Here is a 22908-nt window from a genome sequence, read left to right as displayed (position 1 = left end):
GTCGGAGCGCTGACCTAAGCTGAGTGATCACGCTGCATGTTACTCTGCTGGGAAGGATGTCACAAGACTTAGCCCGATGCGGGTATGACAGTTCATGTTTTAAAATAATTGTGCATGGAATTCGTCTTTATATATCTGTTCTTAAACCCAAAAAAATAATCAGTATATACTAAGTATAATTCAAATTAATTGCAACCAGCAGTTACTAATCAAATGGCAAGAAGAAAGATGTAATATGTATTAACGAAAGTTATGTCCGAGGGTGAAGTTGACAAGCAATTTAGACGCTCAGCAATTTCATTACGGATGTGGCTCTGGGTTTTAGGAGTGTGTCTGTAATCGCAAGGCTGCCGAGCAAATCACATGGTCAGTAGGACGAACAAGGGACGGTCTAACCCTAATTTAAACAAATCTATATTTCCCGTTGGATAAAAGTACTTGGTTTAACTGTACGTGTTGTGCATTTAGGCAATCACATTTGGTAAAACATGATTGATTTACCATGATTTCGTAAAACCGGTAGGTAAAACAAGCGAAGGGACCGATCACATGAGAGTCACAGGACCGGAGGGGCATGTGACCAGTCACGTGATCCGCGCTGTGCTTATTTGATGTAGTGAACTTCCTTGATTGTGTGATATATATATCAGGGTTCCTGTGGTGATAGTCTTTGTCTCTTTCATTGCCAACTAACGAGACAGGTACCGTGTTTCATTCATGTTGCAAGAAACTGTTTCTTGTCGGCTAATTAAGGCTATGGTAAACACTGGAGATGCGCACATTTTAGCTGTTAGCCGGATATGTTTGTAATATGCACGTTTGCTTTTGTCTGTGTGTTCTGGTCATGTGCGATGTTAGTGTCTTGTATGTATTTCAGCAATAAATACGTTTGAGTTTTTCAAGGGTATGTAATGCTGGTGGCAGGACTCCATTCTCTCTCGTTGATTCCCCTGACGTTATCGCTCTCCTTTTATTTACTGGTTAAATTTTCCTCGGCGATTAGCCCGCTGACTTTTGTACTTTGGCTTATTCTCTGGTGTTCTTAATATGTTACTAGGCGATGGCTCATATTTAAAGTATTCATAATTGATTTGTTGTTTTCATGTGTGGGTGACATATCCTTTGCAATGAAATAGTTCTAGGTTAGTGGCGATAAAGGTCGATTTTGTGGTCCGCTGTTTGGCGTAGGATTCCCCGTCTAGCAGAGTAACATTTTGATTCTGGTTAACGTCCCGGATATGAATATAATAACTTCATGAGAATTGCCTTGTGTTGTTGCGCGTCTGCCTCCAGGGTGGATTCAATATTGCGTAATGTGTACGGGAAAATGCCCGGTACATCTGCAGCCCGGATACGTCTGGAACTAGTTTGGATAGATTTTAGATTTTGTTTAGTCATCTTTGTATGTGTGTAGACACGTTGATGGATGCTGAATTGTTTTATTTTATTTCTATCTATTTATGTCTATGTTGGTCCAGTAACTATTGTGCGATCCTATGAATTTCTTTTAAGTTTTTTTAAAGACGGTTTACAATCTCTCTCTTTTCGCTCAGAATGTGGCCCGTTGCACTCCTGTGTCTTCTCTCGGCTCTGTCAGTCAGTTGGGCGAGGCCCCGTCTTCATCCCTTATCCCATGAAATGGTGAACTACATAAACAAGGCCAATACCACATGGAAGGTAAACGCCTCAGTTAACATTATTGCATGTGATGTGGATAATGTAGTCTGAAGCAGTTTGTGATACTGCTGCTGGACCTCTGCGTCATGCGTTTATTTCTTATGATTGTATTAAATTTGGCTAATGTCATGAAATGCATGTCGTCACTACTATCCACTCTAAGTGAAGTGCTTTTAGTAAATGTACATCAGTGCCCTGGTAGTCATAACCTCTCAGCAAGTCGAGACTGCAGAACACAAATCAGGCGTGACGGCTGGTCCCAGCAGAATAGTGCAGAATAAGCTTGTAACTTGAGATGCACTGTGGGTTACATTTGTTACATTTGATCTCTCGCATGAATATATTTTTATAACCTCTTATGCTGTTACTCTTGTGACACTGTATAGTTAGAAATTGAAAAATGCTGGTTTGCTTAATGTTTGACTCTAAATAAAGGTTAATAAATGTGTGGATATATTTGGGGAAACTGTTAGTTTTAAATTGTGGGCATCGGCTTCAAAAAAGTTGCCTTTTCATATCATTTCGATCTTAATTTTTAATTTTTTTAAAATTTTCTTACCCTGACTGTCATTCTTGCCCCAAAAGGCTGGACACAATTTCCACAATGTTGACTACAGCTATGTGAAGCGGCTGTGTGGAACTCTCCTGAAGGGCCCAAAGCTCCCAGTCATGTGCGTTCTTTGCTGTTCTTTACATCTGTTTTGAGTTCTTGTAGCTGTTATGGTTGACTCGAACTGAGGATTCTGGTTCTCTGTAGGGTACAGTATGCTGGAGAGGTAAATCTACCGAAGAACTTTGACCCGAGGGAACAGTGGCCCAACTGCCCCACATTGAAGGAGATACGAGACCAGGGTTCCTGTGGCTCCTGCTGGGTAATGTCCCTGGCGAAAAATCCCATGTCATCATAACAAAGACAGTCCCTGATGTATCATGTGCTGGGTTAAGATGTTGTAGTTGAGGCACTGTTTGATCTCTGCTAAGCTTTGTCCTGTAGTAACGACAGTCTTCAAGGGCTCCTCCAGGAGTCAAGTACTGGTATCTCATGTGAATCAACACTGCTCTGCTTGCAGGCCTTTGGTGCGACTGAAGCCATCTCTGACCGGCTGTGCATCCACAGTAACGGTAAAATCAGCGTGGAGATCTCCTCTGAAGACCTTTTGACCTGCTGCGAAGATTGTGGCATGGGGTGAGAGAGATTTGATAAATCTTATCTTCAGGACAGATTTACTTCTTTTGTTCTCAAAAGAATGCTATTTTTTTTGGGGGGGGGGGGGTGTTTGAAATCTAACATTGAGTTGTGACCTTTGATTTAACGCTCCTCCTGTTTAGGTGCAATGGTGGCTACCCTTCTGCTGCCTGGCAATACTGGACGGATGAAGGGCTCGTGTCTGGTGGCCTGTATGATTCTCATATCGGTGAGGGTTCTAGCCATTGGAGAAGGTACCGCAGACCCCACAGAGGCCCAGATCTGTCACCTGACCCTATGGTGTTCCGCAGGTTGCCGCCCCTACACTATCCCCCCTTGTGAGCACCATGTGAATGGCAGCCGCCCTCCCTGCACGGGAGAAGGTGGTGATACCCCAAAATGTATAGCCCAGTGTGAATCTGGGTACAGTCCTTCCTACAAGCAAGATAAACACTATGGTAAGGGGATAGTGTGCTGGTATATTAACACTTCTGTAATTCACTTGATTTTACAGGGTATGTAGCCAGTCAATTCCCATTTACCATGACTCACTTTGTAGTGAATAGTTTATAAATGAACTCCATCTCTAAATAGGGCTTATCTCCATTTGTAAATGGAGTTGACCTTTTACTGTTTTTTTTTTTTTTTTTTTTTTTTTTTGCCTGAAACTATAAAGGATAAAGGGTTGTGCAGTGGTTAGCACTGTTGTCTCACACCTCTGGGACCCGGGTTCGAGTCTCCGCCTGGGTCACATGTGTGCAGAGTTTGCATGTTCTCCCCATGTCATCATGGGGTTTCCTACGGGTACTCCAGTTTCCCCCCACAGTCCAAAAACATGCTGAGGCTGATTGGAGTTGCTAAATTGCTCATAGGTGTGCGAGTGAATGGTGTGTGAGTGTGCCTTGTGATGGGCTGGCCCCCCATCCTGGGTTGTTCCCTGCGTCATGCCCATCGCTTCTGGGATAGGACCCCCCGCGACCCTGTAGGATAAGCGGTTTGGAAATGGATGGATGTAAAGGAGAAGCAGCCTGGGTGGGCAGGGCTTATCAGTGCTTGGTCTGATTTTTCAGAAATCCTAAAGTTCTCTGTCATTGTTTCATGGATCTCCACAGGAAAAAAATCATACAGTGTACCCTCAGAGCAGGAGCAGATCATGTCTGAGCTATACAAGAATGGGCCAGTCGAGGCTGCTTTTACGGTCTTTGAGGACTTCCTGTTGTACAAGACCGGTAGGACTATTCGCCATGTTCATACCGAAGACTATTTTAGTGGATTTGGATGGTAATTTTTAATTTTTGTTCTTGCCAGAAATGTTTTGCCATGAATGACTTTGTTTGACTCTTGTTTCCAGGTGTGTATCAGCATGTCACAGGCTCCGCTCTTGGTGGCCATGCCATCAAGATCCTTGGCTGGGGTGAAGAGAATGGCACCCCCTACTGGCTGGCTGCCAACTCCTGGAACACTGACTGGGGCGACAATGGTAAGACCTGTGCTGTTCTGCAGCAGGCGAATGTATCCAGCGCTTAAGATCTTCAGAGCTAATTGTTACTTTCCATTCTAGGGTTCTTCAAGATCCTCAGAGGAGAGGATCACTGTGGCATAGAGTCTGAGGTGGTTGCGGGAATCCCCCGCGAGTAGCAGATGACCTACACCCATGGCAAAGCCTCTGGAGTCCGCCGGCATTGTGTTGGAAAAGACATGCAACCATTACTGACCATTCCTTGCATGCCAGCTGCCTTGAGCTTCCATCCGTGTGCCCTTTTATATTCACTTTTAGATTATTTTTTTTTTTAAAGCTGATTTTAATGTCTTGTCAGTTTTTCTAAACACTATAAATTCATGGAGCAGGAGCAATGCCAAGACTGTCTCCAGTAGCCTTTTTATGATAGTATCAGAAAGTTGTAATATTATGCAAAGGATTTGATTTCATTATGGTTGTTATAATGGTTTGTTTTTACTGATGGTCTAGCTTTCATTCTCCCAGATGATGGAATAAAGTTGGGATTGTATTTTTGAGTAATTTGAATGACTGCAGTTTTCTTGGGTGGTCAGTAAAACAAACCATTGAACCCATGTGTTTTATATCTAATGCACAGCTTCAATTACTCTCCTGGGGTAGCTGCTATTTCAGGGGGTGGGGGGATGTCAGTAATGGGGCATACACTTCACAGTCAAAAGTTTTTGCACTCCACGGGTTTTTAGCACTTTCCAATCTTTCATAAATAAAATAAATTGAAAAGTTGAACACCAATAAATGTCAAATGAGTTTCCTTTAACGTGGAAAGAGTATGTAACAGTACATATCTGACATCCTATTAACTGGTTCTGTGGTGATGGCAGTGAAATTCTACACTGTCCTTTTACTTTAAATGCACTAGGTAAATGTTTCATATGATGAAACGGAGCAGTATATAATGTCCCTTGTAGAAAGAATGCCTCATTTTCCCTGCTGTTAACTGCTAGAGGAGCTTTGATGAATCAAAGATATGACCTTTTTCTTGTTAATAAAGGTACTCAAATGGTGAACATGCTGTAAATGTATTTGTTAGCAAAAGTATTTTTTGTAAATGTTGAGTAACATGCAAATGTAGAAAACCTGTACAGAAACTTTTGACTGGTAGTGTGTGTCAAAATGAACCATGTGACTGTACATTTGCTTATCACGTTTATTAGGAAATGGCAGAGTTAACTTTGGAAATGGGTAAATAAGCCGGACGTGTATACTGCCTGCTGTTTAGCAGACCTGTAAACCGAATAAGGACAATTCAGATCACTTAAATACCAGTCGGAATACTCAGAAGGACCTTTGTACTGGTACTGTATGTATTGCCAACACCCCTGTGCTCATTTTCCTTTGGGTTAAATGCAGTCAGAAAGGTCAGAATTCTTAGAGGAACAGTAGGGGGAGGGGCGTATTAGTCCTCAAAGGCATAGTTGACAGCATGCAGAATTTGGCTGACTGCGCTCAGCAGGAGAATGTCGCTGTTGCAGTCCACGTTCAGCTCGCTGGCGTAGTTCTTGACTGGCAGCACAGAAAACAGTGGGACCCCGACCATCTCCGCTGCTTCTTCCATCTGAACGAGTGCAAAAACACAAAGCGCTGCAGTGAGCAGCTCTTAAATGCCAGTGTGTTTCCAGTACAAGTTTGCCAAACCCTCCCCCCCGAATGCTGAGCTGCAGTGTATCATTTTTAGCTGGTTTCCTAGGGATTTTGGTGCTCGCCTACATGTCCCAGTACCTTCTCCCGCAGTTTGTGGCTGGCATAGATGTTGTGCATATCTGAGGGGCCAGCCAGCTCCACGTGTGTGAGCAGGATCAGCTGCGGTATGCCTGGAGAAGGAGCAAGGGGCACCTATTACCACAGCCATGCACGGGCATAAGCCCATACTCCCACTGTATTTCTCTCTTCCCCTCCCTACACAAACACTTGTTATAAAGATGGTTGGCTTTAAATGTTCTTTGTGCTGCATCACAATCTGCAAAACACTGTATAATTCCATCAGCTGCAGCAAACTAGTAACCCTACAATGCTTCTCGTATTTAAAGGACACCGCAGTATTCCAACTCCAACCTTAAGAACCTCTAGAAAATAGAGGTGTCCCAGTCCAGGCACTACAACATGGCTTACCCCGCCTCATACCAAACCACGTGATGACATTGCCAGACAATGCGGTGATCATCCTATGCACACACGTATGTTTGTTTGCTTGTATGTATGTATGTATGTATGTAAAAATAAACAAATGCTAAGAGCTGACCCAAATCTGAGGACTTCCAGCGAAGTTTCTTCAGTGTGTCTTTCAATTCCTTGCTGTAACAGTGGAGTCTGCACGCATCCAGAACAAACAGGACACAGTGGATCTTGTCTTGCAGAGCCGGGTCCTTACGGTAGCCTGGGGAGTTGGGCTGAAGGGGTGCTTTGCTCTGAAACTAAAAGTAGAGAGGGTTTCAAAGGGTGGTTCCTCTGATCACATTTTATACATTTTAGGTTGTTTTTTTAAATCCAGTAGAAGCATCTATGGGAAATGTTTAGGTCACATGCATAACAGACACATTTACCTAACCCGATGATTTTGGACTGTGACCATTACTAAATACATTGACTTTCTTGGTGGTAAACTAAACGTGGTTCATATGGAAAATGTTGCCCTCTACAGGCTTCAGTGCAATCTAGCTGAGGGATGGGTAACTGGCAGCTCACAGGCTATATCCAGCCCCTGTCACTCCTTTGTCCAGCCTGCTGACTGTGCACAAATATTAAAAGCATGTTTTATAAATCAACGAAAAAGAAGTACTTTGAAATGCACAGGTGCACACCATGCGGCCTCACCATTAGGAGGAGCTAGAAACAGTGACCGGGAAGAAATGAACATCTGGTTCCGAATCCAACTGGCATCTGATCATTATTGACAGATATCTGTGTCTGTGTTCAGCACCATTTTCAGCTGTATTGGGTGCGTTTTAAAATCTCCTGGTTAGACGTAGAGTTGAAGCCATGTCAGATTGACAGTGGGTCAAAAATGTACATTTATTGGCGGTTCGTGTACTGCCTTTTAATTGTTTAACTTTCAAATGTGGTAGCCTTCCACAATCTTCTCATAATATTCTGACAGAATTGTATCCCATTCTTTGTGACAGAACTGGTGTAAGTTGAGTTAAGTTTGTGAGGGTCCTTGTTCTTTTTTCATTTTAGTCAACAAATTTTCTATGGGATTCAGGTCACGGCTTTGCGATGCCCACTCTAATACTTTCACATTGTTGTCTGTAAGCCATTTTGTTTGTTCATTTGTTATGTCTTAAGGCTTAAGATCATTGTCCTGTTGGAAGACCCAGCTTTAGCTTTCTATCTGATGTCTTGAGGTGCTGCCTCAGAAATTCCCGATAATGCTCCTGTTCTCCTTGATGCTAAGTGCACCAGCCCCTTTCCCAGCAAAACACCCACACAACATTGTGATGCCTCCCCCGTGCTTCACAGTTGGGATGGTGCTCTTCGGATTGAGAGCCTCACCCTTCATTCTCCATACTTAGCGCTGATAATTATGGTGAAACAGTTCAAATTTCATCTGACCAGAGAACATGCCTGTCCTGGTTTATTCCTGGGGGGAATTGAATAGCTTTTATACACCACATCTTGCATGTACAGTATATACAGGTCAGACCAGTTTTGGTGATCAGAGCTTGAGGTGAGCTCATGGACGAAATGTGTAGCATTACCTGGAGAACCTTGGGTTAAGGGCCTAGCTCAGTGGTGATATTACTCTGCTGGTTTTGGGATTAGAACCTACAACCTACCAGACAGGTACATATTCTTTTTAAAATTTTCCCCTGCAATTACACATTAGTGTTTTACTTTTGTTTATGGATGTTGACTTGCATATGTTTTAGCATAAATACCAGCTAACAAATTACTGTATAGACAACGCACCCTTCTCAAAAGGCACCAATCCGTATGCTGCTGAGCTACACACTGACTGCTTACTGGATAACTGGCTAATAGATGAAAGGGTTGGGTTCATTGCCACTAATATACTAGCCACACAGAAGAAACAACCCAAGGGTTAAAAATCATCCTGAAACACTAATCCGGTTACTGTCCCCTGTAGAAGAATTTATATTGAATTTATATTGAATTTGAATGGTCACATATTACTTATGAACAATAACTTAACAATTCTATTACATTATTATTTTTTATGGCTGCATGAGTACATCCTGAATATATATTATACATCTAATAAAACATGTCGGGTTATACTATCAAGCTAAATGTAAACATTTGAAAATAATAATTCATAAAAAGACATTTTAAAAACATTGGTAAACATATTGATATAAAATGCCTGCTGACACAATAAGGGTGAACTTGGAAAAAAAAAATAATTCTGTAACATACCATGACACCACCAGAATGATAAAAAATACGGTGGTACAAATTTCTTGTCATACTACTCAGAACTATGTTGTATGTACCAAAAGTGCTGACACACCTTGTATCCTTCTGGTGCGTGTCCTTTGATAACGGCCAGGGCATCATGCAGGCTCAGTCCGGTTTCCTCAGTGTCCCCCAGGCCCCTTACGTCACACAGAGTCAGCGCTATTGGCTGGCCTCCTTTCTCTGCCCGGATTGGGTAGGACTTCAGCTACAGGGGAGCGCAGTGAGGGATTGATTTTAAATACTTATTGCTAGTGATAGGAGTACTAAAACCTCAAAACATGCAGTGTTCGTCACTGTCTGGTTTACCCTAAGAGAAACCACTATAGTACCTATCCATCTAACAGGGAACGTTCCCAGAATTAACGTTACTTAAAGGTATTCTGAGTTGGCAGTGAACGTTCTTACTGCAACGATAATGGAACATTACTTCCATGTTTTACATTTTAACAAAGGTTCCGTCAAAGTCAGCACCGTAACATTATTACCTGAAAATCTTTTAAACATAATTAATGTTGAAAAACACTATTTTATAATAAAGTTATTATTTTATAGATGTACTACAGTACAGGCCAAAAGTTTGGACACACCTTCTCATTCAATGTGTTGTCTTTATTTTCATGACCATTGGTAGATTCTCACTGAAGGCATCACTTTACTCCCTTGCTAAACACCTCTGGGAACTCCTTCAAGACCATTTCAGGAAAACCATTTCAGGTGACTACCTCTTGAAGCTCATCGAGAGAATGCCAAGAGTGTGCAAAGCAGTAATCAGAGCAAAGGGTGGCTATTTTGAAGAAACTAGAATATAAAACATGTTTTCCGTTGTCACCTTTTTTTGTTAAGTACATAACTCCACACGTGTTCATTCATAGTTCTGATGCCTTCAGTGAGAATCTACCAATGTAAATGGTCATGAAAATAAAGACAACACATTGAATGAGAAGGTGTGTCCAAACTTTTGGCCTGTACTGTATATAATATTGAAAGTCCTGATTATGAAGAAAGCAAGATGACAAATGAAAAATGGAAACAAATGTAGTTATAAGGAAAGGATCCCAGATCAGCTGACTGCAAGGGCATAGGTTTGGTTTCAGCATTGGCAGGGACCAAATCAGCCCCCCCCCCGGACAAACACTGTACCGCCACAGTTCTAGTAGGGACATGTTCTTAGCATTCATGCTCAAATCCATGTACTTGATCGACTGCTCAGCTTCTATGAACAATCAATATATAAATATCTGTAGAAACCGGTAACTAAAGAACATTTGCATAATTCTCCATAGCAAAACCTTTTATCCATCTGCTTTACTCAGTTTTATTACTAAATACAATGACAATACCAGTTATCCATCTGTGACATCATGTGCTGATTTTCATTATGACAGATATCCTGACCCCCACCCCAAATGCTCACCTAAAAAAAGATGATGATACACTTATATCGTACCTTACTAGTGAAACCGTCAGGTCCACTGCCAGTGATGGGCAAGTTGACCACGTGTCTGCATAGCATTGACTTAATGGAGTTGATGAAACTGGATTTTCCAGACCCCACTGGTCCCAGTAGCAGAGCCCGGACCTGGCTCAGCCCTGCAATATCAGGTTTGTACGAGGCCAGATCTTTCCTCAAATTTTCCCTGTAACTAGAAATCAGTGAGTATTCATTTATGATAATTCCATTTATGGATAATGACATGAAGATGTTTTACCACAAACACCAGCTGACAAATTCCCTGTTTTATAACAATAATAGTATTCCCCCACTCCCCAAAAACATAAAATAGGGACCCATCTGAAGCCAAAACTATTAAACCATTCCCTCCTCCTTAGGTTTTAGTTACCAACAAAATCACACATTAGTTGTAGGGGCTGCGTATAGGTCTGATCTATTATATTTTGGTGGCCCCTTGGGGCATAGCAAGAATTCTGGGTAGGTACATTTTGCCAAATAAGAGGGGGAGAGAAAACACCACCTACCCACAGCCCAAAAACAAAACAAAACAAAACAAAACAAAAACTCACGTCTCTGTCCATGACATTTCCCTCCATGGTCGAAGCATCAGATCTCCAGCGTCTGGGGTATAGTCAATTGGTCACACAGTGTATTGAGACGATTTAAGAGGTTAGTATTGTTTAACTTCACTTAAAGTACTGTAACATGAAAACAATCTGTTGAAAGCATTAACAAAAAATAAAATGTGCCTACCCTGTACGCGATGTATCTCCACATCCACACACGACTCGGTAATCTCGGGCCAGTTGGTGTTATAAACCACGTCACTGTCAGCTTTTACCAAACAGCTATCATCCTTCATTTCCATTTTAAGGCATTCTCCGAATAATAGTATCTCTTCATATAATTTCACATTAAAAGCTTGACGGTGATCCACCACCGGGAAATGGATCGAGCTTTTCTGACTCACTGAAAAAACAAACGCCTTTTTATCTTGAACACTGCATTCTACGTAATTTAAATCTGGAAATGCTCTGCCTAAATATCCTCCCATGATTGTCCCTGATTCTAAATAAGTCAGAAAAATGAGGCTTTCCTGACTCTGCGTTTTTTCTCGCATAGTTCTAATCTTGAATCCGTGGCGACTTCCCTGGTACAGCAGACATAAACTCACACGGCTAGGAAACAACTTGACCAGCCGCTTCTCCTCCTGTAGAGTCATTCGAGAGATTCCGAAATCCATTGAGCTGCATTAACGGTATACAATATATGCTAGGCCTACATAAAACATAAAAGATCCTTAGTTTTGCAGGCAAGGTAGACGGAACTGACAATACAAAATACACCTCGCGATACTTGCCGTGAAATTTGTGTACTTCCACTTCGCTGAGACGCCCGAACAGCGAATCGAAAGTTTGACGCTTCGAGAAATACGAAACCGAACAGCCCATTTATTATGTGACTGCGCAATCACATATTGTTCTTCTTAAATTATATTAAGTTTAAATGAGCCTTATCTCTGGATGCTCATATAAATAACGTGGTTGATATAGCTTTCTTCCATCTGAGGCATATTGCAAAACTTAGAACAATGTTCTTACTTCTGGATGCAGGAAAATTAGTACACACCTTTATAACTTTTAGACTGGATTACTGCAACAGCCTGTCGGTTGGCTGTGCCTCTGCATCATTAAACCAACAACACTTGGTGTAAAATGCTGCAGCAAGAGTCCGAACAAAGACTAGGAAACATGCGCGTATCAATCCTGTACTGGCCTCACTCCACTGGCTCCCGGGTAGGTTTTGTGTCAACTATGAGGGACCACTGCTTACCTATACGGCACTGAATTGTCTAGTATCAGAGTATATTTGCAGTTTGCTGTTTTTTCCTCATACCTGTCCCCACCCAGTGCTGTGATCTGGCTTTATGGAATATTATTTAGAACTATATAACGTGTAAGTATTATTATATTATTTAAAAGTATGCCAAATATCCATGATGTAATCATCACAATGTAAACATTATAATGTAATCAACACAATGTAATCAATTGAATATGTATTTGCACCTTTTGTTAGCCTGAGTTTCTGTTAGCTACTTTATGTTAGCCCTGAATGTATACAAATATCCACCTTTATTAGTGTTATACCTTATCTCTATGTTGAAGGACAAATATCAACCCTCTAATTAGTCAATGTGCAACAGGCTGAAGCTGCCAAGGCTTACTACTGAAGGAAGGGATTCGCCTGAGTTCACCAGAAGTTCACGGCTGAGCATTTTTAAAAAACTAGGTGGAGATGGTCGCGCCACCATTATGTTCTGTCGAAGGGACCAAACATTAAAAGAAATGATGGACAAATGTATCATCTAGGGGTGTGGATCAAGGGAAAAAGCAAAGATTGTGAATGGTTGAAGGAATGATGATGCTCAAGTAACGAGATATTGTTGAATAAGAACTTGTATAAAAATTGGTGTAAAACAGTATTGGACACACTCCTGCAGGCTGTCCAGCCTGGGTTGTAACCTCACTGTTGCAATAAAGACTCAATCTGAAGATCTACACAAGCAGCTCCTGACTCCTGATTGGCGGGGAAGGAAAGACTACAACACGTGTCCCATGTGCTGTTGGAGTGCTGGTGCTCAGGGATTCCTCATGCCTGTGTCCCCCCCCACCTTCGCTGCCTAGTTAAACTGCCACAAGTAATTAGACTTGTCAGAGCCTCCTTATCTCCCCGCTCTACAAAATACCTCGTATAATTTAATCTATTTGTCATATAGTGTTATTAATGCACTGTTCAGTTCACTGTCTGGGACCTGCTGATGGTGGGCAGATCCCTGCCTGCCCAGCCTGGCTACACATCTGCCCTCCTCACCTGCTGCTATTGCACCACACCACCCCACCATCCCACCAAAGGAAGCAGCTTCTCACTTGCCTGCCCTGACATCAGATGGCCCTTCCACATTTATACCAGATTATATGAAATTTAACTTTATCTGCTGTGGCTTTACTAGTTTGGACTTCCCATGGTGGACGTTGGAAGTATTCCGTTTAATACCTTTTGAGTTATGACAGTAAAAATGTCAAGTAAATGAGGCAGTGTTTCTCTTTGTCATTACCAGGCAATGTTGCTTTAATTTTGGGGAAATCAATCGCAAAATATAGTCAGTTACAGTTTGTCACATCCGTCAAAAACTCTTTGAGTTACCTTCTTAAAGGGAAAGTGTCCACGGTAACAAATTTAAGCAATGGGGACCCCAACGGTTGGTGAAATCTATTGAGGGGATCCCCTCTCACCAGGCCATCAATATAATAAATGATGAATAGCTGTGTAGTCACATTAAGTAACGTAGTAAGATTTGACAAATAGTGAAATACAGTAAATAGAGTAATAGTCCAAATTGAGTTATCCTGTTCACAAGGTCAAGTGTCTTGTGCAGTTTGGAGATTTTGGGGTATTTTGTCTCAAAATTAAATCAGGTGTAGATCATCCACACAATATTTTTTGCGAAGTAGAATAAGATCCATCAAACTGTTTTTGATTCAGATGGGTGGTGCAAATGTAACAAAACGGTAGTCTTTCTACTGGTCTGAAGGTGTATGCAAAGTATTTACACATCATATCTACATCCATCCATCTTCCATAGCCATTTGTCCAATTCTAGGTCATGGGATGGTGTGTTTGTGCCCCGTAATGAGTCTGTTTGGCAAAAGCCATCACACACATAACCACCACCACCCTTATAACACCCTGCATTAGAATTCGCATAATGACAAAATAATACAGAACATATCTATGTGAGTCTAGCTGTTAAATTTCAACAGTTATAACACGTAATACACCGTTAATCATAAATATGCAAGTATTACAGTTTCCAAAAATCTGAAAGCTTGCATGAAGCTTTGAGCCCACAATACTCAAAAACGATTTAATAAAATAATCAATCATCATCATCCTCATCATACCTTATTGATCCATGTGGGGAAATTGTCTATTGATGTTCTTCAAACTGGCTTTCTTTGGACCCTAAACAGCCTTTCAGATATATAGTGACAGGTTTGGATTTGATGTCATGTATATTATGTCCAAAACATTTGAATAGTTTTTATGGACCTGGAAAGGTCTGTAAATTATGATTAATTTTACTGATATTTTAATTTCCAATACACTACATTTAGAACAGCATAGCACTCAAAGCCTTATAATGCGCTCATTTTCATAAAGCATGCAACACAACAGTGGATAGTGTCTGTACAGTACACCAATATTTTATGATTATATGAACATATTTAGTAGAAATAAGAGAATATAAGCTGGCTTAGTGGCACATAGAAAAGAACATTATCACAAATGCTGAAGTCTCCAAGAAGGCTGACTAGACCTCAAAGGTGTCATCGATGGCGTATAGTATTTGCCGGACTGCACTAAAGATGAGGATATCATTGTCCCGGTTCACTGTCAGCTCACTCATGTAGTTCTTGACCGGTAGCACAAAGGAGACCGGCACACCTGCCAAACTGGCTGCCTCTTGCACCTACAGTAAATGCAAAAATGTCACCGTGTGAAGTTAAAATCAAAATACCTTCGTTAATACGTCAATGCTGAGAACAACAAAGAACAAGATCAGGATTCCTGGAACAGAAGTCATGAGACCTGAGTCCCGCACAGAAAGAACCAAGTATAAGAAGCCCCTCAAAACATACGTTCTGTTAAAAGAGTGATTTTTTTCCCCAGGAGCCCTGAGAAACCAACATACAGTTGCAAGAAAAAGTATGTGAACCCTTTGGAATTATATGGATTTCTGCACAAATTGGTCATAAAATGTGATCTGATCTTCCTCTAAGTCACAACAATAGACAAACACAGTCTGCTTAAACTAATACCACACAAATAATCATATGTTTTCATGTTTTTATTGAACACACCATGTAAACATTCACAGTATGGCATGGAGCTGGAGTCACTGACATCAGTTGCAGATAGGAAGAGCCTGAGCAGACTGCTCTCAGTATCGGACAATGACCGTCACCCTCTGCACACCACCTTCTCCAAACAGAAGAGCATGTTCAGTGATAGGCTTCTGTCTCTGTCATGCAGAACAGACAGGTTCAGAAGGTCCTTTGTTCTTAGGGCCATACAGCTCTTCAACCTCACATGGAAGGGGAGGAGTTTGACTTAAGTGTTTAGGCCTGTATAGCACATTGTCCTCCTGTTATTTTCCTTTGTTTTTTGCAGTATGTGTGCGTGAATGTCATAGGTTTGTGTGCCTATGTGTATGTATAATGTGTATAAGCTACTGGACACCTAAATTTCCTTCTGGATAAATAAAGTATCTCTATAATGCATTATAGATACCTTCATAATGCATTATAATACATTCATAAACTATTATAAACATGGCTAACAATTTATAAAAATGCATAACACATTATAGCCATGTTTATTATGCATTATGAATGCTCTATGAAGTTCATCTATAGTGCACCGTAGATACCTTCCTTCATAATGCATTATAATGGTCAGTATAAAAATTAAGGATGCTTCGTACTGCATTATGATGGTAGCTATAGTGCTATATACAAGGGTGCTTTAAGTCAAAACTGCAAAGTTTTTAAATATGTCACCTTCATTATTTAACAGTACTCACTTACGATGAAATGAAAATGAAGATGGTCACGAAACACTATAAAATAGCAAAGAAAGGGACAGATTGAGGAATCCTGTCACCTCTGTTGGTCACGGTCATACCTTCTTTTGCACAATGCGGCTGGTGTAGACGTAGCGCACGTCCATATTTACTGCATGGCACACCTCATCTACATGGGACAGCAGAACCAACTGGGGAACATCTAAAGATGGGAAGGTGAAAACAACAGTTACTTCTGCGGCTAGTTACAGTTAGATAATCTCCACGAAAACCTCTTGAGGTAGGCACTCACGCAGTGAATTTCTCATCATATCTGGTTGTGTCACGTTTGCCAAAGCAACATTTCAAATGTTGTGTTTGTTGACCACTTTAATAAAGCACAAAATTACAAAATAATGAAACAGCTCACCCAAGTCAGAGATCTCTCTGCGAAGCTTCTTTATCATCTTTACCAGGCTTTCCCCATAGGAGTGAAGATCACGTGCGTTCAGGACAAACACGACACAGTGGATCTTATCCTGCAGTTCAGGATCCAGGCAACAACTGGCACTACTGAGATTAATGGGCATTCCACTCTGAAACTGGAGAGGGAAAGAAAAATCTCCGGTTCAACTCTTGTGGCCAGGAGAGCGATGCTACCGTTGAGCCACTAGGCAAGGCACTTAACCCCAATTCCATCAGTAGTTCTGGATCCCAGCTGACCCTGTGCTCTGACCTCCAAACTTTCCCTCACCTGTATATGTGTCTGTGTGTCTCATGGAAAGCAATCTTCCCATGGGGATGCATAAAAGTATTCTATAACAACATTTACCAGACACTTCTATCCAACGTGACATCCTGCTTTCTCAAAAAAAGATGTCAGCCCAACCCAGAATCAATTGGAGTACATGGGCTTTCCTGATAGACCCAATGGTACGATCAATCAGCAAACTGTGGGATCTGAGCCAATGAGCTTCTGATCGCGGGCATGGTGACCTAACCCCCTAAGTCACAGACCACCACATTATAAACTGCTTATCCTGTACATAGTGAAGGTGAGACTGAAGCCTATCTCAAAAAGTACAAAACACAAGGTACGATTTTGATCCATCTCAGGGAACACACACGCACAGACACATAAAGGCTTTTAATGACTAATTTTGATACATGAACAGACCAAATTAGTCTGAGGCACCTCACACCGATGCATCTTTATGTAATTAATGTTGTATTAGTGCTAGACAGTATACCAGTTCATCTTGTATACTGGTTTCAATTTTTCATATATTCCCACACTGTTGCATAGCTGAAACAACAGCTGTAACACTTCCTTAGGAAGCAAAATTACAAAATATTGTTCGCTGCTAGAAGCATTATGGATCACTGCGCAAAGTGTATTGAGAGGGGAACCTGTTAACCGGTAATAATGATAAATTGATAATATTTGGGATTTGCATAACCTGCTTATTAATAGTTATAACATTATAATACAACAGTATAATACAATTCTCCATATATACAACTGTTCTACATTACAGTATTTGCAGCTACTGTTAAAGCCTGTGCATGAAAATTTGGGTTTTGTATAATAGGCAAATAAGTATGTCTGTAATCAAATGCAAAATCAGTGAAACAAAATCCCAAATATTATCGATTTATCATTATTACCAGTTAAGCAAGTTTGTTTTACCGGTTGCTCCCGTCTCGGACACTCCTCTCCCAGCTGTTCCTAGTTTTCCCCGGTTTCGGTATTCTACATCTGGCAGCTCGGTTTTCCGATCCATGCCCAGATTCATGGTGTGCCCAGAGTTCGAGCGTTTTCTCCTGTGTCTGATTATTGGTGTTCTGACGTCTGCTGCGATTCCTAGACTCCAAGTTTTTGCCTGCCCCCTTCTGTACCGACGCTGATCGCCCGACCCCTGCCTGGTACCCGACCTTGCTATCCGCCTCCGTCCTCTTATGTACCGAAGCCGATCGCCCGACCCCTGCCTTAAATAAACGGAAAAAATCTGTAACATAGCATGACACCGCCAGAACGTTAAAAAAAACTGTGGTACAAATTTTTGGCCATTCTACACAGTACTATGTTGTATGTACCAAAAGTGCTGACACACCTTGTATCCTTCTGGTGCGTGTCCTTTGATAACGGCCAGGGCATCATGCAGGCTGAGTCCGGTTTCCTCAGTGTCCCCCAGGTCCCATACATCACACAGAGTCAGCGCTATTGGCTGGCCTCCTTTCTCTGCCCGGATTGGGTAGGACTTCAGCTACAGGGGAGCGCAGTGAGGGACTGATTTTAAATACTTATTGCTAGTGATGGGAGTACTAAAACCTCAAAACATGCAGTGTTAGTGACTGTCTGGTTTAACATGGGCACTTGAACTTGCAGTGGGTGGGATTATTATTAATGATTAAGTTATAAAATATTTCAAGAAGAATATAAAAGTTAAGAATAACACATGTATATAAATGTATATTGTACCTTTTTAATGCAGCCATCAGGTTTGGAGCCAATGCCAGGCAAGTTCACGATGTGTCCGTACAGCGCAGATTTAATGGAACCGATGAAACTAGATTTCCCAGCTCCCGCTGGTCCCAGCAGCAGAACCCGTACCTGGGTCAGCTCCGCAATGGGAGGTTCATAGGAGACCAGATTCTTCCTCAGTTCATCTCTGTTTCTGAAGCATTCACAGAAAAGGTAACATTGTTTTTAAGTATCAACTAAATATGTCATGTGAAGGATCATCGTTCTGCTGCCTCTGTCACACCCGCCCCTGATTAGTAAATCAGGTAATACAGCCTCTCTGGGCTGGTGGCAATCAGAGTCCAACTTTATTTAAACAGAGCAGCGAGTAATTCTCCCCGCTCAGTCATCATCACCGCTCTTATACCATAGGGCTCAGTCGGCTCTCAATCATCACCATAACTCTTATACCATAGGGCTCAGTCGGCTCTCAATCATCACCATAACTCTTATACCATAGGGCTCAGTCGGCTCTCAATCATCACCATAACGCTTATACCATAGGGCTCAGTCGGCTCTCAATCATCACCATAACTCTTATACCATAGGGCTCAGTCAGCTCTCAGTCAGCCATCAGTCTTATACCATAGAGCTCAGTCGGCTCTCGATCATCACCATAATTCTTATAGCACAGGGCTCAATTGGCTCTCAGTCAGAGGTTTGTTTTATGGGGCTAGATGGAGTAGAAATGAAGTAGCTTTTCATAAGTGTCCTCCTGGAGACTTATGACTCTTTTTTTGGACAACAGAGGCTGATAATTTTTTTGGAAACGTGTGGGTCACAGAATCCCTGCAGGAATAGTACAGGCCCTTATACAGTACAGTCCATATTTTCAAGCCATACATACCCATAGTGCTTGGACCCCGATAATCTCTGCCTGCAGCTATGTTCTTTGCTTGTAATTTTAAGCAGTCACTTTTTGACTCCAGTCATCGATTTCCCATTTTTTGGATCAACACCATTATGGAATTCATCTCTCTCTCACACAGTCAGTAAGATGGCAAGAATAAACCTACCAGTAAGAATTTAGTTACAACAAGTAAGCCGTATACTAATAAAAGACAATTTGGCTTGCCATATATACAGTGGAGTTTTCAGTTGAGTCCATAACTATCCTGACTTAAAACTATCCTGACAGAGTTACAAGTCACCTGTTTATTTTCTATATTCGTCTTCTTGTCCTAGGTTTTCCCTGCTTGTCTTCTCTTCTGCTCCATTCTGATTGCGCCTAATTCTCCTTGTGTTTTATTCCTAGTGTTTAGTTCCCAGTATGTTCTTAATGTTTCTTGCTTTTAGTAGTCCCTTGTTTCTCTTTGTTAATTATTATTAGTTTCACCTGTTGCCTGTTTTCTTGCCAGCGCTTGTTAATTGTTCTGTTCTATTGTTCGTCGTCTTGTGCCCTGTGTTGATTAGTTAATTGATTATGTCTTACACCTGTTCCTTGTTTGCCCTAGTTTTATTTAAGTGCCTGCCCTGCGCTATTCTCCAGTGAGCTATTGATAGATGCTGGTGCCTAGTTCTGCTTGCTGTGTTGTTCCCCTCCCCTTCCCTTCCCTTCCCTTCCCTTCCCTTCCCTTCCCTTCCCTTCCCTCCCCTCCCCTCCCCTCCCCTCCCCTTAATGTGCATGTTTCTCATAAATGCTTTGACAGATTGAGTATAATGATATATAAATATGAAGACTCACGCCTCTGTCCATGGAAGACCCCGCCAAGGTCCAGGGAGCAAATCTCCAGCTGCAATACAGATGAGATTTTGTGTACAAGAATAGACCTGTCGCTGCTCTTTTTTTTTTATTTATTTATTTTTCTGACCGACAGCTTATACTGATTTCATACAATCCTGTTATAGGCATTTTACTTCTTAATATAGTGTAGAGTGACCAGATAATCCATGGCAGGGAGGACACTAGGTTACTTCAAGTTAATTACTTTAAAACTTTAAGGTTCCTATGTTTTGTTAAAGTTCGTTAAGTTCGTCTTGTGGTTTCAATGGTTTGTTTCTTAGACTGAAAAACTCATCCAGATGTTTCACATTAACATTAGTGACCAATCAGCGCACAGCAAGAACTCCGTGCTTAAGTTCAACTCATTCATGTTAGTTGAAATGGAACTTTACAAATCCTGTCCTAGCGCAAAGTGTCCTCCCTGACAGGGATTGTCTAGACACCCTAATGCAGCGGTATCACGGTCACTGTTAATATGCACCTCAACCATAACCAGCTTATTTTCTCACGGTATTATAAAACCTGATTTCAAATCTATTTTAAATTGCTACTCTCAAATTCTGGCAGAAATTAATTCATCCATATGTGTATTCCACTCTACCTTGGACGCGATGCAATTCCACTTCATCACAGAGTTGTTTTTTCCTGCTCCATTTTGGGCAGTTAAAATCACATGTAGAACATAAATCTACGTGGAATTCCCCCTTAGATGCCGCGACTTTTAGACAGTTTCCAAATGAAATGCTATAGTTATTCCTATGAAAAGCGTGATAGCCTTTATTTACTGAAAAGCGGGTTGCGGTCGAGTCCATGTCACGCAAACTGAAGACAAAGGCATCTTCGTCTTCTACTTGTTTGTTACTGTGTGGAAGAGACTTTTTAAGAAATCCTCCGAAAATATATTTCTCAAAATACACAATAAGTATAAAACTTCCCTGTTCCGAACATATTTCAAAAAGCTTGCTAATATCAAAGCGGAAGTGACTTCCCTTGTAAAGCAGGCGAAAATTGACATTCGGGTCAAAGAGCTTCAGCAGCTTCTTCTCGCTTTCTGTGTCTAACCGGGAATTAAAAGTCATGACTATAAATTTTGTATAGAAAACTTGCTTCGTTTATTAATAAAAACTAAAATCTTTAAAATGGAGTTTCCACAGGCAGTGTGGTACTTCCTTACAAAGCGTTTCTTTTCAAGGGAAACGAAACCTAAAACGAAACCTAAACATGAAACGAAACCTTCGCCTCTAGAAATATTCATTGTACAATGTAAGAAAAATAGGGTACATTTCTGTTCCCCAAGGTACAAACAACATTAATGCACCCCAATGGTCCAAAACTATATTATTTGGAATCCATTTCTATACCTTAAACTAGACTAAAATTTAGACAGCACTTTGAGACCACTTTTTAAAGATCGCAATTAGTGCATAAAGTTGCAGTTTTTAATTTGAAATGAGCCAAGATTAAAATACGCACAGTAATCACCACCTTGTGCCCATATGAGTAAATAATAAGCATTACTGTAGCGCACAGTGTGTATGCGTGCGTGCGTGCGCCCACCGTGCTCGTTAGGAGTAAGCGGGGCGATGGGCAGAGCGAGTGTATCATTAATACGGCTGCTCCGGGTACAATAAAGCCACCTAGTGGTTAAAACTCGGAACTGTCTTCATTGTTTCGTTGATTAACTTGAACTCGAGATTGCTCATCAGCCCTCTTTTACAGTGCTATTACTATACAAAAAGGAAGAGTGTAATCATCTGTATGTGTATAGAATACCATCTGTATGCGTGAGGTAAAGCACCTGCGTCCCGGCACAAACACGGCACATACGATTGGGACCAGTTTGGTTGAAATCTGAAATATATCGTGGCCCAACTTCACGCAGGTAGAGAAATCGGGAGACAGGTCTAACCATTTAGGCTTTTATTTAGCTATTAATAGCCTCCGCATATGTATAGTACAGTAGTTTATAGATCAATTGAAAACTCTAGTCTTTCAAATAAACTAGCTTACGGCGTTTTAAAAATAATATCTACATCAGAAACTGTAGTAGCCCTATTTAAAATATTTGGTCACAACACGGCAAATTCCTATAGCCTATATATATAGTAATAGCCATTAAACTCAGTTACAACAACCAGCCATACGTCATGTTGTATTCGACTGGAGTTCTGTATATACAGAATTATACATGGGTTTCGCTGTCAAAGTAACATACACTTTTCACACCCAACTCTACAACCACTGTACTCTGTCACTCTAGAGGCGCTGCTTCTATGGCGTTAAATTAGTGCCAAAAGTCGTGCGCATAAAAACCACGCGCGCATGCGCTCGCGAACAGAAAATCCATGCTCTCTACGCTCTCGCGATTGCGCAGCACTCGCTCGCTCGAATTTCCCGTTTCGTCTTACCGTATATAAAAGAATGGGCCAATGTACGGTAAATTGCATTGTGAATAACATTTCTTAATACAACATCCATCCATCCATCCATTTTCCAAACCGCTTATCCTATTGGGTCGCGGGGGGTCCGGAGCCTATCCCGGAATCAATGGGCACGAGGCAGGGAACAACCCAGGATGGGGGGCCAGCCCATCGCAGGGCACACTCACACACCATTCACTCACACATGCACACCTACGGGCAATTCAGCAACTCCAATTAGCCTCAGCATGTTTTTGGACTGTGGGGGGAAACCGGAGTACCCGGAGGAAACCCCACGACGACACGGGGAGAACATGCAAACTCCACACACATGTGACCCAGGCGGAGATTTGAACCCGGGTCC

General features: G+C 41.5%; 3 protein-coding genes and 1 long non-coding RNA gene across 7 annotated transcripts; 2 read left to right on the top strand and 2 right to left on the bottom strand.

The window, feature by feature from the left end:
* The first annotated feature begins 59 nt into the window (after positions 1 to 59).
* On the top strand, positions 60 to 4883 carry LOC125714447 (cathepsin B-like). 2 transcript variants are annotated; one of them, XM_048985078.1, is made up of 10 exons: positions 60 to 82; positions 1554 to 1677; positions 2263 to 2348; positions 2435 to 2549; positions 2748 to 2863; positions 3007 to 3092; positions 3175 to 3321; positions 3976 to 4092; positions 4215 to 4343; positions 4425 to 4883. In XM_048985078.1, the coding sequence occupies exons 2-10, from the start codon at positions 1555 to 1557 to the stop codon at positions 4499 to 4501; spliced, it is 996 nt and encodes a 331-aa protein (XP_048841035.1). In that variant the 5' UTR covers positions 60 to 82; position 1554; the 3' UTR covers positions 4502 to 4883. The 2 variants fall into 2 exon arrangements, with proteins under 2 accessions (XP_048841035.1, XP_048841036.1); XM_048985079.1 differs by lacking the exon at positions 60 to 82 and adding an exon at positions 544 to 701.
* A 632-nt stretch (positions 4884 to 5515) lies between these two features.
* LOC125714445 (interferon-induced protein 44-like) lies at positions 5516 to 11687 on the bottom strand. 3 transcript variants are annotated; one of them, XM_048985074.1, is made up of 7 exons: positions 11005 to 11687; positions 10821 to 10872; positions 10246 to 10441; positions 8851 to 9003; positions 6622 to 6793; positions 6102 to 6193; positions 5516 to 5937 (listed from the first exon to the last, which is right to left on the bottom strand). In XM_048985074.1, the coding sequence occupies exons 1-7, from the start codon at positions 11492 to 11494 to the stop codon at positions 5779 to 5781; spliced, it is 1314 nt and encodes a 437-aa protein (XP_048841031.1). In that variant the 5' UTR covers positions 11495 to 11687; the 3' UTR covers positions 5516 to 5778. The 3 variants fall into 3 exon arrangements, with proteins under 3 accessions (XP_048841031.1, XP_048841032.1, XP_048841033.1); XM_048985075.1 differs by having other exon boundaries at positions 10246 to 10435; XM_048985076.1 differs by lacking the exon at positions 10246 to 10441.
* A 155-nt stretch (positions 11688 to 11842) lies between these two features.
* Positions 11843 to 12817, top strand: LOC125714448 (uncharacterized). The gene is made up of 2 exons (XR_007383708.1): positions 11843 to 12047; positions 12458 to 12817. It is a non-coding gene; the product is annotated as an uncharacterized LOC125714448 (long non-coding RNA).
* Positions 12818 to 14201: 1384 nt separating this feature from the next.
* LOC125714446 (interferon-induced protein 44-like) lies at positions 14202 to 21664 on the bottom strand. Its single transcript, XM_048985077.1, has 7 exons — positions 20726 to 21664; positions 20086 to 20134; positions 18360 to 18555; positions 17992 to 18144; positions 16308 to 16479; positions 16000 to 16100; positions 14202 to 14785 (listed from the first exon to the last, which is right to left on the bottom strand). Exons 1-7 carry the CDS (start codon positions 21201 to 21203, stop codon positions 14627 to 14629), a joined length of 1308 nt encoding a protein of 435 aa, XP_048841034.1. The 5' UTR covers positions 21204 to 21664; the 3' UTR covers positions 14202 to 14626.
* Positions 21665 to 22908: the final 1244 nt, after the last annotated feature.

The sequence above is a fragment of the Brienomyrus brachyistius genome, chromosome 19, assembly GCF_023856365.1.
Source record: "Brienomyrus brachyistius isolate T26 chromosome 19, BBRACH_0.4, whole genome shotgun sequence".
Classification (NCBI taxonomy): Eukaryota; Metazoa; Chordata; class Actinopteri; order Osteoglossiformes; family Mormyridae; genus Brienomyrus; species Brienomyrus brachyistius.
This window is presented reverse-complemented; position numbering and strand designations above follow the sequence as displayed.